This window comes from Lasiodiplodia theobromae, assembly GCF_012971845.1.
Source record: "Lasiodiplodia theobromae strain AM2As chromosome Unknown scaffold_6, whole genome shotgun sequence".
Taxonomy (NCBI): Eukaryota; Fungi; Ascomycota; class Dothideomycetes; order Botryosphaeriales; family Botryosphaeriaceae; genus Lasiodiplodia; species Lasiodiplodia theobromae.
In genome coordinates, this window is record NW_023336552.1 from 99,271 (window position 1) to 112,711 (window position 13,441).

The 13,441-nt window shown below is 55.6% G+C and overlaps 4 protein-coding genes across 4 annotated transcripts; 2 read left to right on the forward strand and 2 right to left on the reverse strand.

Annotated features, from left to right (window-relative positions):
* Nucleotides 1–125: 125 nt before the first annotated feature.
* LTHEOB_2287 (FAD binding domain containing protein) lies at nt 126–1,617 on the forward strand (the record flags this gene model as incomplete). Its single annotated transcript, XM_035511082.1, has 3 exons — nt 126–509; nt 611–856; nt 913–1,617. 3 exons carry the CDS (start codon nt 126–128, stop codon nt 1,615–1,617), a joined length of 1,335 nt encoding a protein of 444 aa, XP_035363996.1.
* A 434-nt stretch (nt 1,618–2,051) lies between these two features.
* LTHEOB_2288 (Short chain type dehydrogenase protein) lies at nt 2,052–2,840 on the forward strand (the record flags this gene model as incomplete). Its single annotated transcript, XM_035511083.1, has 1 exon — nt 2,052–2,840. One exon carries the CDS (start codon nt 2,052–2,054, stop codon nt 2,838–2,840), a length of 789 nt encoding a protein of 262 aa, XP_035363997.1.
* Nucleotides 2,841–3,634: 794 nt separating this feature from the next.
* On the reverse strand, nt 3,635–5,579 carry LTHEOB_2289 (Phytanoyl- dioxygenase; the record flags this gene model as incomplete). The annotated part of the gene is made up of 2 exons (XM_035511084.1): nt 3,635–5,460; nt 5,513–5,579. 2 exons carry the CDS (start codon nt 5,577–5,579, stop codon nt 3,635–3,637), a joined length of 1,893 nt encoding a protein of 630 aa, XP_035363998.1.
* Nucleotides 5,580–7,164: 1,585 nt separating this feature from the next.
* LTHEOB_2290 (Allergen V5/Tpx-1-related protein) lies at nt 7,165–8,364 on the reverse strand (the record flags this gene model as incomplete). The annotated part of the gene is made up of 3 exons (XM_035511086.1): nt 7,165–7,295; nt 7,349–7,635; nt 7,691–8,364. The coding sequence occupies 3 exons, from the start codon at nt 8,362–8,364 to the stop codon at nt 7,165–7,167; spliced, it is 1,092 nt and encodes a 363-aa protein (XP_035363999.1).
* Between the last annotated feature and the right edge of the window lie 5,077 nt (nt 8,365–13,441).

A 13,441-nucleotide genomic window follows, 5' to 3' on the forward strand; every position in this document is an offset into this window, starting at 1 on the left:
AATTCGCCTAAAAGCCTAAAAGCCAGACCCCGTGCTTTAGCTTGCCTAGGCAATCAGAGAAAGAGCTCCAAAGCCTCCCAATTGCATCGCTTCGCTGATTTGACCAGATCCGGACCACGATAGACATGGCGGCTCTCTCAGTCACGTGGAAAGACGGCAGTGACGCCCACACCTACGAGAAGGCCCGGATCGGGCGGGTTTTCAACCATCGCAGGCCCAACAGATACCCGATCGCTGTCGTGGAAGCCACGGAAGAGTCGCATATCGCCCAGGCGGTCCGTCTCGCCAAGGAAAAGAATTGCAGGCTCTCGGTTCGATCGGGTGGCCATTCCTGGGCTGCGTGGAGTGTCAGAGACGATGCCATTCTCCTTGATCTTGGCCAGTACAAGCATATCGACCTCGACGAGACGACTGGAATCGTCAAAGTTTCCCCAAGTACAACTGGCCGTATTCTCAATGGCTTCCTCTCGACCAAAGGCCTCCTCTTTGCTGGGGGCCATTGCCCTGACGTCGGTCTTGGCGGATTCTTGCTTCAGGGAGGAATGGGTTGGAACTGCAAGGCAAGTCATCCTAAACCAATCTGCCCAGTGCATTTGCTCATTCCGACTAGAACTGGGGTTGGGCCTGCGAGCAGGTTGTTGGGGTCGATGTTGTAACAGCCGATGGCCAGCAGCTTCACTGCACCGAGACTGAGAACAGCGAACTGCTCTGGGCAGCCCGCGGTGCAGGCCCAGGATTTCCAGCCGTTGTTACGAAATTCCATCTCCAGACGCGGCCTTCATACAGCTGTATGCGGTCGTCAGCGTACAGCTACGCAAATGCCGACTTCAAGAAGGCGATGAACTGGATCCTCAGCGTGAGTTGCAAGCCCTCGAACTCCACCCCTTCGGATGGCTGCTAACTGCATTCCAGATTCATGAGGCTTATGATCCCGATACTGAGGTGGTCCTTGTTGCAAGTTATCCGCCTGGCTCTGACGTCATTGTCCACACTGTCCTCTTCGTCACCTTCAAGAACGACCCTGAGGAAGCTAGACAAGCGCTGCAGCCGGCCCACGACAGCCACCCATCCGGCACAGTCAACGAATGGTTCAACAAAGCGACTGATCTGCCCGACCAGTACAAAGATCAAGGTGCAGCCAATCCAGAAGGCCACCGCTACCGGGTTGACAATGCCTACATATCCAACGGCGCCGACGTCGCTACGGTTCTGGAGGAGGCCTTCACCACGCTTCCGACGAAGAAGACATTCTCGCTGTGGTACTCCATGGCACCAGGCACGCGGCGGCCGCTGAAGGACATGGCGCTGAGTATGCAGACGGATCACTACTTCGCAACCTACGCCATCTACGAAGATTCCAAAGAAGACGAGAAGGCAAGTAACTGGGTCAAGAGCGTCATGGCAGGCGTCGAGAAACACTCTGAAGGCGCATATCTCGGCGACTCAGACTTCCAGGTGCGGAGGACGAGGTTCTGGGGCAAGGAGCAAGGCACCAAGCTTATGCAACTGCGCAAGAAGTGGGATCCAGAAGGCAGGATATGCGGGTACCTCGACCAGGGGGACAGGTCGAGGCAGAATGGCCTGGAAAATGTGCACGAATGGTCTCCTAAGCTGTAGATGCGTAGCTCATAGTAATGGATTCGGTCCAATCATTGAACCCCATCGATCCGCTGTGAGGCGATTGGCTGATGCCCCTGAATTTGCTGTAAGAGGAGACCCTGGTGCTTCGGGAAGTCGCAAGGGTGTCTTCGGCGGGCATTCGGCTACGCAAAGAGCGGGTGCGGGGTTGCTACAGCCGATGCGGATGCGCCCGCGACCTAAAGGTTAAAGGAGGGGATAGTGCGGGCCGCGGCCCACTATCCGGAGCACGTCCGCGTCATCCTTCGGTGCAAGCGACTGAGCCGAAGCACTGAAGTGGAAGCATTCGGGACCAATAAAACAAGACTTAAGGCAATTGAATCAATATTCCCGCAAGAGCTGCAAAAGAAGACCAGAAAGGAACAGGGGCATCAACAAGCTTACCATATCTGCGCCTTTTTCAACCTCCCACAATGGTCGAGCAAACACTGGACGGCAAGGTCGCCATCATCTCAGGCTCCAGCTCAGGCATCGGCGCCGCAATCGCACGCGAGCTCTCCGCTCGTGGCGCAACCATTGTCATCAACTACCCTTTTCCCTCGCTCTCCAATGAAGCACAGGGCGTCGTCTCCAGCCTGGCCCTATCGGACCGCGCCATCGCTGTGGAAGCCGACATCTCGACGACAACGGGGCCAGGCACGCTGGTCGAAGCAGCTGTTGCTGCCTTTGGGCGTGTGGACATCGTTGTCAACAACGCAGCCCTAGCCATCAACCTGCCGTTCGAGGAGCAGACCTTAGCCCATTGGGACTCGCTGGTTAATCTCAACGCGCGCGGCACCTTCCTTCTGACGCAAGCAGCGCTGAAGCACATGTCCGGAAAAGGATCATCGCCCGCATACAGTCGCATCGTCAATGTCGTTTCCGTCTCAGCACGCGCAGCGCCGCCGCTCCAGACCATCTATGCGGGCACCAAAGGCATGGTCGACTCCTTTACGCGCTGCTGGGCCAAGGAGCTGCCACCAAAGTACCCGGGTCTGACCGTCAACGCCGTCAGCCCCGGTCCAACTGTAACGGAGGGCTTTCTAGCTGCTGGTGAGGAGGCAATGAAGGTGCTGCAGCCAACGATTGACGCCACGCCTGTGGCCAAGCGCATGGCTGATCCCAGCGAGATTGCGTACGCGGTTGCATTCCTGTGCGAGGAGAAGGCAAGGTGGATCAACGGGGAGCACCTGTTTGCCAATGGTGGTCTCTTCGTGGACTGATGCGAACTTTGGGCACGCAGCATTATGAATCTTCCGTTATCCAATGAAAACTTTTTTGATAAAAACCAATGAGCTTCTGGTGTGCCTATAGCAAGTTCCGTTAGCTCTCCACGGGTCGAAAACAAGTCGGCGCAGCCGTTTTCTTCGAATTACTGAGCTCCAGAAAGCGGCGGCGGCAATTGTGATACAATCGTGGTCCCCTGGAGCGAGAGCACCCTGGACAGAATCGCAAAACGTTAGTGACGATCGCAGGAGGAGAACCTGGCGTGCGACCGGGACAATGTAAGCCAAGGGATTCAAAAGCACTTGAGAATATGTGTCAGTAATGACAGAATGGGAGCCACAAAGCGCGACATGGAGGGCGGGATGAGGCAGGTGAGTGCGCAGAGGTCGCGTGGGCGGGGCCGGTCACGATTTTCTCATCTACAGCCACGTTAGCTCTTTCCACCTGTTACTTCAACCTTCTCCCTTCTTTCCTTTTCGCACCCCGCCTTGGAAGTGTAAATGCGTCAGTCTCTGTCTTCGAGCACCTACCTGTTCTATTTATAGTTGCCTGCAAGCTCCTTAGCTCAGGCTCAAAGTTAAATGATTTCTGAACTCAACCCAAACAGCACACATGAAAGCCGAACTCTTCTCCTGAACTGATTTTCTCGATCTCCAGCTAATTCGCTGTACTAATCATTATCTCAAAGCATTCAAAACATTATCTACAAGCCTCCTCCGATGAACTCCCTCGTTACCCTTGGGTATTTTAACGTTGAGCAAAGCAAACACGAAACCTCCCAGTAAAATCATCACAGAATCAGTGCCAACACAGCACACACAGCACTGACGAGCCCCGTCCCAACCACAGCCCCGTCCACCATCCTCGCTGCCGCACCCACACTACCGCTTGCACTCGCGCTGGCACTGGCGCTCGCCGTCGCCCAGTCCACGTCTCCTCCCAATCCACTCGATAGGCCTGACGCCGCCGCACTGCTTTCCGCCGCTGCCGTCGTGGTCCTCGAACTCCCCGTCGCCGAGCCCAAAGTCGACCGGCTCGAACGACCGGAACTACCGGAAGCAGAGGCAGAGGCGCCACTCGTCTCCTTGCCCAGCCCGGTCGGAATTGGAATCCGCGTGCCACCGCTCCCGGTGCCGCCAGCAACGACGATGGTCGTACCGCCCTCAGTCACCAGCCCGATACTCGGTCCGCCCGTCTTGAATGTGTACGTCTGCGTTCCGCCAACAACGAGCTCCGTCGTCAGGCCGGTAGTGATGAGCTGCACGCCTCCTCCCGCGAGGGTGGGCAACGCAGATGCCCTCGTCGGCGCAGCGACGGTGTAGGTCGTGCTGGCGTCGGCGACGACGATGGCGCTGCCCCCCGCCGAGTATGTCTGCAGGACGAGCTTGGTCGTCGAACTGCCCGAGCCCAGCGTTAGCGTCGAGCCCGGGTGCAGTGTTTGGCTGCCGAAGACGATGGCGTCCGGGTCGCCCTCAACCCCGGATATGGGTGCGGCCGTGGGAATAGCGGCCGTTGTGGTGCCGCCGACGACCACCTGCGTCGCGCCACTAGCATCGGTTTGCAGGACGACTGCGGTCGTGAACGAGCCGGAGCCGACGACAATGGAGGAGCCAGCGGCGCCACCGAGCGTTTGCGTGCCAATGACGATCTGGGAGGCGGAGTTGCGAGACACGGTGATGCCACCAACTTCAAAGGGGGCTGCTGCCTCCCCTGAACCCCCGGACGTAGGCTCGGCTGCTGGAACGGCGGCGGTGGCCGTGCCGACGACGATGCGCGTCGAACTGCCATCCGTCTGGAGGACGATGGCGGTCGTCGAGGAACCGGACCCGACGATGACCGACGAGCCGACTGCCAGCGTCTGGCTCCCGACGACGAGCTGCGTGTCCGAGTTCTGGGACACGGTGATGCCGCCGACCTCGAACGGTGTTCGTGATGTGGGTTCCTGAGGCGCGGCTGTCGTCACCACGGGTAGGCTGATCTTCGAAGACGTCGTCGCACCTGCTGGGACAGTGGTTGCGGGTTTGGTAGAGCTTGCTCCGACAGTCGCCAGCACGAACGATCCATCGATCATAGTGAGGACGAGACTTGGGGCGCCTGTCGGCCCCCCGAAGCCGAAATCGAAACCCTGCTCGCTTACAGACACATTGCCTGCGGCTGGGGTCCCAACCGGAGTCCCGACTGGCGTCCCTATCCTCGAGCTTGTTGCTGTTGGAGGGCCGAGGTCGATGCCGATCGTCAGAGGCGCAGATCTCGTGGACCTGGTGAAGCCCATGTCGATTCCGACCAAGACATCTTTGCTGCTGCTGCTACTGCTGCTGCTGCTGCTGCTGCTGGGAAATGCGAAAGAGATTCCCACAGACGTCTCGGGTGATGCAGCACCGGACGAAGCGGAATCTTTACTCGGGAATGCGAAGGAGAGGGCTGCAGACGTCTTTGACGGCGCAGCGCTTGAAGTGGGATCCTCGCCAGCGAAAACGAAAGAAAGACCTTCAGAGGACTGCGATGATGCAGCGCTTGAAGTGGGATTCTCGCCAGCGAAAACGAAAGAAAGACCTTCAGAGGACTGCGATGATGCAGCACTCGAGTGAGTGGCATTCTTGTACGTTGAACTAATTGCTGTATGAGGTTAGTATCATCATAAAATAGTGGCATGCTTTTTTGAACGTACTTCGGGGGATAACATTGGCATGCGCGCATGTCGCGAGTAGGAGGGGGATGAATGAAGTAGCGACCATTATGCTAACTTTTCACCAGGAGAGAGTATAAGAAGTATCTGGCCGCAAATACGAAAAAAGGCAAGCCGAACTGCACTGCAAGCTCAAGATTGCCAATGAGAGAAGTTTCGGAGAGCAGCCGCCACTTACTACGGGACCCTGCATATCGGGCGGCTTCCCGGTACTTTTATGTCGACTTCAACTCCTCAATGCTCAGAACAATATAGACATCGGAGTGAGGTACTGACTTCGCTTGCGGGCCGGAGCCGTTGTGGATCTCAAGCTCTTCATGCATCTTGCTTATACAGGCAAGCGGCCTTGCGGTGTACCGTTTCTGCCAATAGGAGCGATCGGAGCGTTCCTGCCGAGCGATGAAGATTTAAAGATAGGAAAAGTGCGAGGAAAAGAAGCGCGCGCGTGGGGTGGGTAGTGGGAGTTCGTCTGCTGCGCCGCACAGTGCAGCCAATCAGAGCAATGTGACGGGCTTCCAAAAAGGGTAACCGGGCGCGTAAGAATCGCGTTAGTCTGAATCCTTCTAAGATCGAACCATCATTGTCTACGCCGCAACTACGCCGCACGCCGACAAGGTTAACAGCCGCACTCGTCCTCGCTCTCGACCTCCTCTTCCTGGCCTGAATTTTTTTTTGTCTCTGAAAATTCGGTTCGGCTCCCGCGCCGCGACTCCGCAGCGGAGTGATTGTCGCTATTTCTCCACTGCTTTTCAATAACGCGGATCAACGGACTCCAGTATACCAACTCTGGGCTCTCTCCGTATTTTACGATCCTCGCTTTTCTCGTCTAATCCTGTCTCTTCGGATTTTACGACGTAATGCTCCTTCCTCTACAGCGACTTTCTCCGCCTTCAACCTTGTCAATTCTAGACACCTTGTGATCTAGCCCGGGGAAAAAAAAATCATATTCACTCTCATCTAAGTCGCGCAACGTCACGCTACCACTCTCTACCGATTGAGTACCCGATATCTCGACACGGCCTTCCAAAAGTCCAGTGTCACTTTACCATTTTGGGATCCCGACTTTCCGACAGGCACGGGCACAACACCAAAGCTGCCCCGCGCAGTACAACCAAGAGAGTCGTGACCCAACATCGGTCTCTCTGGCAATTTGCTTTAGCTGGCTCACTACAATCACTAGTTGATCATCATGTTCACATTGAATCCCTGACAGTTGACCAATCAAGCATGTACATTGATTTGGAAAGACTGGACAACCCTATGAAAAATTAAAAAGGAGTGCTGACTGTTTTCAGACGTGCCCTAGCGGAGAGGTTGATGACGGCAAACACGGTGCGGTTGTGTGTGTGTGAGGGAGCAAGGGTACGTAACATCATGCACGCCATTCAATGCGCGTGCTAGACAATTCTTCTACAGGACAGCAGACACCAGCTAACCTCAACCATTCCCATAGGAAAAGATTAAAGAGCCAGAGCTGGGGCGATATCCAGAACAATGTACATGAACAAGAAAAGTATTTGTATCGTGGAAGAACACCGGCATCCCTCCGCAAAGTCGTACATATTTGAACGTGCCGAACGTGGCAGTGGAGGGGCTTCTTTTTTCTTTTTTCACCCTCCCGGGCGCTTCGTCATTTAGATGCCCAGCTCAGCATCGGTGATGCAGCTGCCATCGGTGGCGTCGGAGCTAATCTCAGCGCAGAGCGGCTTGTGGGGGCTGTCAATGAAGAGAGGGACGTTGGTGCCGTACTCGTCAAGGATGTTACCTGGCGAGCTTGTCAGTAAGTTTATCAGAATGGACGCAAGGAAGCTGACATACCCCTAGAGCGGTAGTTGCAGAAGGTGATCATCTGCTGGTCGTTGCTGCACTTGGCGGTAGCGCAACCAACCGAGAACGAGTTCTTCCAGACCATCTGGGTGAAGTGGAGAATGTTGGGGCCCTCGGTAGGAACGCTGGCCGAACCCCAGTACGGGCCGAAGTCGTTGTACTCCTCGTAGTACATGTTGCTGAAGAAGGCAGGCGAGTTGTCCATGGTGGTGTCGTTGACGGTGCCGACGCTGGTGGTGTACTGGAACTGGCCCATGTTCTGGCCGAAGTTGTCGGTGCTATCAGGGAGGTCAGTATGGCCAATCATCAGGCGCATGGCATAAAGAGACTTACGAGGAGACGGTGTGCTCGTAGACGCAAGTGTTGGCAGACTCCTGAGCCTTGGCCTCGAGGTCGTAGTCCCAGTACATGGAGCAGCCGTCGGTGTGGTTAGCACGGTGAGCGTTGTGGTAGGCCAACCACTTCCTCTGGACGGTGCCGGTGGGCTGGGCAGTCAGGGAGGCCGTCGACACGACCGAGGTGGTCGGGCAGAAGGAGTAAGAGCTGAAGCCGCCAGCAACGGAAGAGGTGGTGGCAGCCTCAGTGGTCGACGGCGAGGGAGTGCTCGAGGACTCAGCGGCGTAGGTGGGCGAGGCCGTGGTGGTGACCGGGGCGGACGAGGGAGCAACGTAGATGCTGGTGGCAACGCTCTCGACGGCAGAGCTGATGCTCTCGACGACGGAAGTGAAGCCAGCAACGACGGAGCTGACGGGGGCAGGGACGACGACGGCCGGGGTCTCGGCGACACTGGTGTACGAAGTGACTTCAACCATGGAGCTCGTGACAGCTTCTTGGGTGACGGCAATGGTGTTGGTCACGCCGGTGGTGGGGCAGGGACCAGTAGCCGTAACATACTTGGTGACGGTCACGATGTCGAGATCAGTGACAACGACGCCGCGTTTGTTAAGCATGGGAACGGCCAGAGCGTTGGAGGCCAGCGAGGCCGCGATAAGAGCAGAGGAACGCATGGTTTCGAATGGTAGACTTGGACCGGGCAAGCGCGAGAGAGATCTTCAAGACCTGGATACGACCGAAGCGTACGGGGAGCGGAAAAGAGCGTGGGGTCCGAAGGGGACTGTAAAGAATGGCGTGGCCTGCGAGAGAGCCAAAAGAGCGTGCTGAATCGACCCGACTTGAAAGCGAGTTGAGAGCAAAACCAAAAGAGTGGTGAGCGGGCGGAGGCAGGGAATATGTACGGCGGAGAGTGGACAGCCACAGACGGGGCGCTACCGGACTGGCTGTTTCATAAACATGCGGAGAGCTTGGAGCACAAATGAGAAGGGATCTCCACCCTGTCCTACTACGTATGTTTAATTCGTCGGTGGGCCCAGTGCAATTAAGAAGTGGTGCGTCCGCGCGCCGGGCGCCGGCATGGGCAGCGCTCCGGAGATCGCAATTCGCAGACCATGGCAGTGCCGTCATGAGGCTCTGCAGCGGGAGCTGGCCGGTCTGGACGCCATGGCAGCGCAACTGGGCGTTGGCAGAGCAGCGATGCAGGCACTGGCAGGGGGATCATCTCGCACCCCGGCGTCGATCATACGCGTGGCTGGCCAGCAATTCGGGCGACAACGCGGCCTGGGCTCGGCGGCCTAATTTCTCGCGGTCGGGAGAGGGCGGCTGCATCCGCGCACTGCACGCCGGCGGGCTGCCGTTGGACGGCCGGCGGCCGGGAGATTTGTGCGTTGATTGAGGGGCCGCTCGGGGGCCTGAGAAGCCGTGGCCGGTGCAGGCGGTTGCGGGCGCCGAGCGGTGGCGCGCGCCGGCGCTGTCAATCTTGGCGCCAGAGCCTGAGGCAGCCGCGACGGCGTGGGTTTCGGTAGCCATGGTGAAGCAGCGAGGCGCTGCCGCTGCCGTTAGGCGCCGCTGCGAGTGATGCGTGGCTAGTGGGCGTGACAGGCGGCGCGCCAGGCACCGCGCAAGCCAGCGGCCAGGACATTGCGATCTCAGCCGCCTGAGATAAGCGGCTCGTGCGCCAGCCTGTCGGGTTCCTCCTGAGCCTTCCACCAACCGTCATCTTCCCGCCTTGCTGAGGTCTCGCTCTCGGTATTGGCATCGCCTTGGTCCAGCTCGCCGCCCACGCATCCCCGCGCTGCCTCGTGTTGCACCGGCGTCTGTTGCTGCTCACGACGCTCATCACTGAGCCCCGCACAACGGCAAGCGTTTCAGCCTTGCCCATCTACATCTTATGCTCCCACTCGCGTGCTGCACACCGTCCCTAGCTCCCCTATAGCCGCCCGCGCTTATTGTATTGCCATTGCAAAATCTTTCTCAGCATGTATTGACTTGGGCGGCTTCCCTTCTGCCTTCGGATCATGAAACGCTTGCGCCGGCGCGGGGGCCATCCAGCGGTGAACAACACCTGACCGCCGCCATTCAAACCAAGACACGGCCAACACGGAGGCTTGTCCGCTGAGCGGAACCTTGGCGCCACAACGTTCCGCTCAGCCCTAAACCTTACGAGGGCCGATCATTGTGCCTTTAGATTGCGAACCTGTTCACGCCTGTGTCCCAGCTCGTCTTCGATTATCGTATCGCCACCAACTCAAATCCAACTCTTCTTCCTACGCTTACCTGCTCCCCGCCTTCCTTGGCAAATTCTCCGTCTAGAACTTTTCCCCCTTTCCGGGGCTAAGGTCAGCCTGCTGTCTTGGATATATGACGGCCTAATCATCTCCGTAATGAGCATCATCCGTTGCCGCTGCAGAGTCAAGCTCTGGCCCGCGCCGGCCTTTGCCCTCTGCTTTGGGTTAGCCCAGGTGCTTTGAAGCCAGCATGAGCCCTGCGAAAATCCAAGACATCTGCCCTCTTTCGGCCCCAGGCCCACTGTCGAAGAAGCGGTCTCCCGCAACGAAGAAGGCGTCAGGCCTCACCATTGCCTTAGCTGATCTAAAGCATGCACGATGTGAGATCGGCTGGCCATCGTTGGTTGGCCTGGGCCTACAAATAGCATCAAACTGCTGAATAGCCTCCATCCAGACCCTCTCCGTCCAGCTTCTGGAACATGCCGCCTTGCGCAATATGCTCCTATTCTCCATTGTATTGTACATGGGTCTGGAAGGACTGTGGAGTAGCTGGTGGCTCGTGTCCACACCGACCAGATTCACCGGTCAAGCCCTCTGCTTCTGGAAGCCTTCCAATCCCTTCTGCTTTGCACCTACATCAATTCCCCGTCACGATAGCCAAGAACAACATGACGTCTCGCGCTGCCTTTTTTAATCCAGAGGCTGTGTGTGGTCCTCGTTTTATCTTCGTACGGCACAACGGAATTGTATTTAACCGCGTTGACCGCAGCCGCGTCATCCGGTTGCGAGCCGGGCCATTTACCAATTTTGAACACCCCTCAAACTGAACCTATCCTCGAGCCAGCTGCCCATCTTTTAACATGAAGCGTCGTGTCGACGAAGCGGCGACGCGTCCACCTCCACGATGATTGTAGGCTCGGATGGTCAACCTACCACTTTGCCAAGCACTCTCTCGAGCAATGGTCGCTTTCTTATCCAACCGCGACCTCATACGTCCAGCAGATGTCCACACATGGCTCAACAAGTGGTTTTTTGCTCTGCTTTGCTTGACGAACGTCCCTCTCATGTGCATTACATTTGATTGGCCACACCAAATCGGGAAGACATTGCCGCCGACATCGGCACAATCTCAGCGCCTCTTCTCGTGTGCCAAGTACGAATCCGTACACAATCTCGTACCCTCCGGCGAGATGAGTCGTGCTTCCGGGTTCGAGAATTTCTCCAATAGGCAAATCTCTTTCTTGCCTACGTTCAACCGCCAATCACGGCCACTGCCGAGCGATGCTCCTGGACAGACGAGAATAAGCGACCACGGGCACTTTGGCTGCATGCTGGCGTCACGGAGCGAGTCTTTCAGTGGAGTAGTATAGTGGACAGTAGAGCAGTGACGAGAAAGAAAATAAACAAAACAATAGAGACATAGGTAGAAACTACCACCGCACATTTTCTTCAGCTCCAATGAACTTTCCTGAGGCTACGTGAGGCCACGGGTTCCTACAGTCCTCCCAGTCTCTCACTTGTCTCACTCAGCGCCAGCGTACTCACCCAACCAGACATTGCTTTGATAACGTGTGCGCCAAACTACACCCTGCTTGGACGCTACACAATATTATTCCAAGTGTCTTGTTGATAGTGTTGAAACCATAATGGATTGACCTTCTAAGGGGCACGCGACTAGCGGAGACTATGTACAGTTCAGAGGTGGGACTAAACCTAAACAGGCCATCTATTCTGGGTAAATACTACGTGCGGCTCTTCGTACTTCAACAGATAGTTCTCTTACGATCACTCTTAAGATGCCTTCACCTTTTTACTTCCCAGCACCAGGCGGGTGTCCCAGCAGATTCTAGGTGGTTGTAGTAGATGGATGCCTTTTATTTCTCTTGATTCACTTACTTAGCAAACATATCCACCACAAAAGTCTCAACACCGCTTTGTGTTGATCAAAGACAATGTTTCAAGCAAGACACACTGAGAACCTGAGACATCTTTCTGCTTCTCCTGTCTGTGGAGGAGACTCAAAGGTAGTGGGGCTACAAAAAGGACCCTTCGTTCTTCGCAGAAGCAGCAGCAGAACTGTCACCACTACTCTTGTTCTCAATCGATCTCACTCTTACCTTGGCTTTCAGCATCAGCTCTGATACCTGCGGTACTATACACGCAACAATCTAGACCAAAGACAAACAGTGAGCCACTTAGAATTACCAAATATTAGCTTCAGACATAGAAGTTAATCGGATACAGACCCTACAAGCATCATGTGCGAGTGGAGGACGACGATCTACGGGAGGCGCGTCAAGATCTGGCAATGCGACAACCAAAGCTGCCGTTACTGGATCCTTCACTGGAAGCCTCCCTCGTGGATCAAGAAATCTTAGCTTCCCGAACCTCCTTCCCCATCCGACGGAGCTGGCTGGAACGACGGCACCGACACTGGAACAATGTACATTTGAACAAAGTTGGGTCGATCTGTTGCGCCGTCACAAACCTACGATACTAGTGTGCCTCTTCGCAGCCACACCACGGGCCTAGAAAATGTACAAGGACGCGCTTGTGCAGGTGCACACTACGAACCCTCATACGGCCACAGGAAGTCAACTTTAAACGCCCAAATGGTTCTCGCTCTCCTCTTTAGAATAAGCATTCTCGATTATGCTGAGGCTGAGTTGTCATGGAAATGTTCAGAAATAGTTCTTGGTTTTTAGATCCGGCGTTTTTTGGTACATACACTATTACAAATTGTTGACTAGGGGATTGAAGGTGTGAGTGTTCGACAGTACGGGTTATTGTCCTCTGCAAGTCTGGTTTCAGAAGATAAACATCTTAGGCAATGGGAAAAGGTTCTTGGATATGGTCGATAATCCCTCTTAACGCTGATAGTTTTGGTTGTATGGAAAAGCAGGCATAATCGTGTCTTGCAGCCCCGTGCTCGCTACCTTGCCTTTTCAAAGGAGGATTCTCTATAGTATTCCATGCTCCTAGGCTACTATCTTGACCATTTTATAGTACATCTCTAACGAAACAATCTGCTCAAGTCACCTCCCACAGCCCTTTCTCTTCCCCATGCTCATGACCCCCACGCCCCACGCGGATGATCTTAAGTGCACAGCCGCCCCGCCCGTGCCGTTCCGAACCGCCTCACATGCATGCATATCAATAAACATGTAACACGAACTCAAGAACACCTCGAACCCGCTATTTTCGGAGTGAATTACGCTTCTCCCCTGCCACTACCGGAACTATCCGACAACCCGGTCACAAAGTATAGACACACAGACGTAGTAACGCCTGATGTAAGCATGGTCCCTCCATATTTTTGTGTGACCATCCTCGCTGATAAGGTAAAGGAACGAGAAAGAGCATCGGGAAAACGAAAATGAGATTTCCTGTGCAACCGAGCTTGCAGAACAAATCGATATTTAATGCAGCTCAATGATTCTGCAATAAACAATAAAGCTGGTAGTCCGACTCAAAGCACGAGAGGGGGATCCTCTTGAACCTAGGGTCCGCGGTGGTGCTAAAG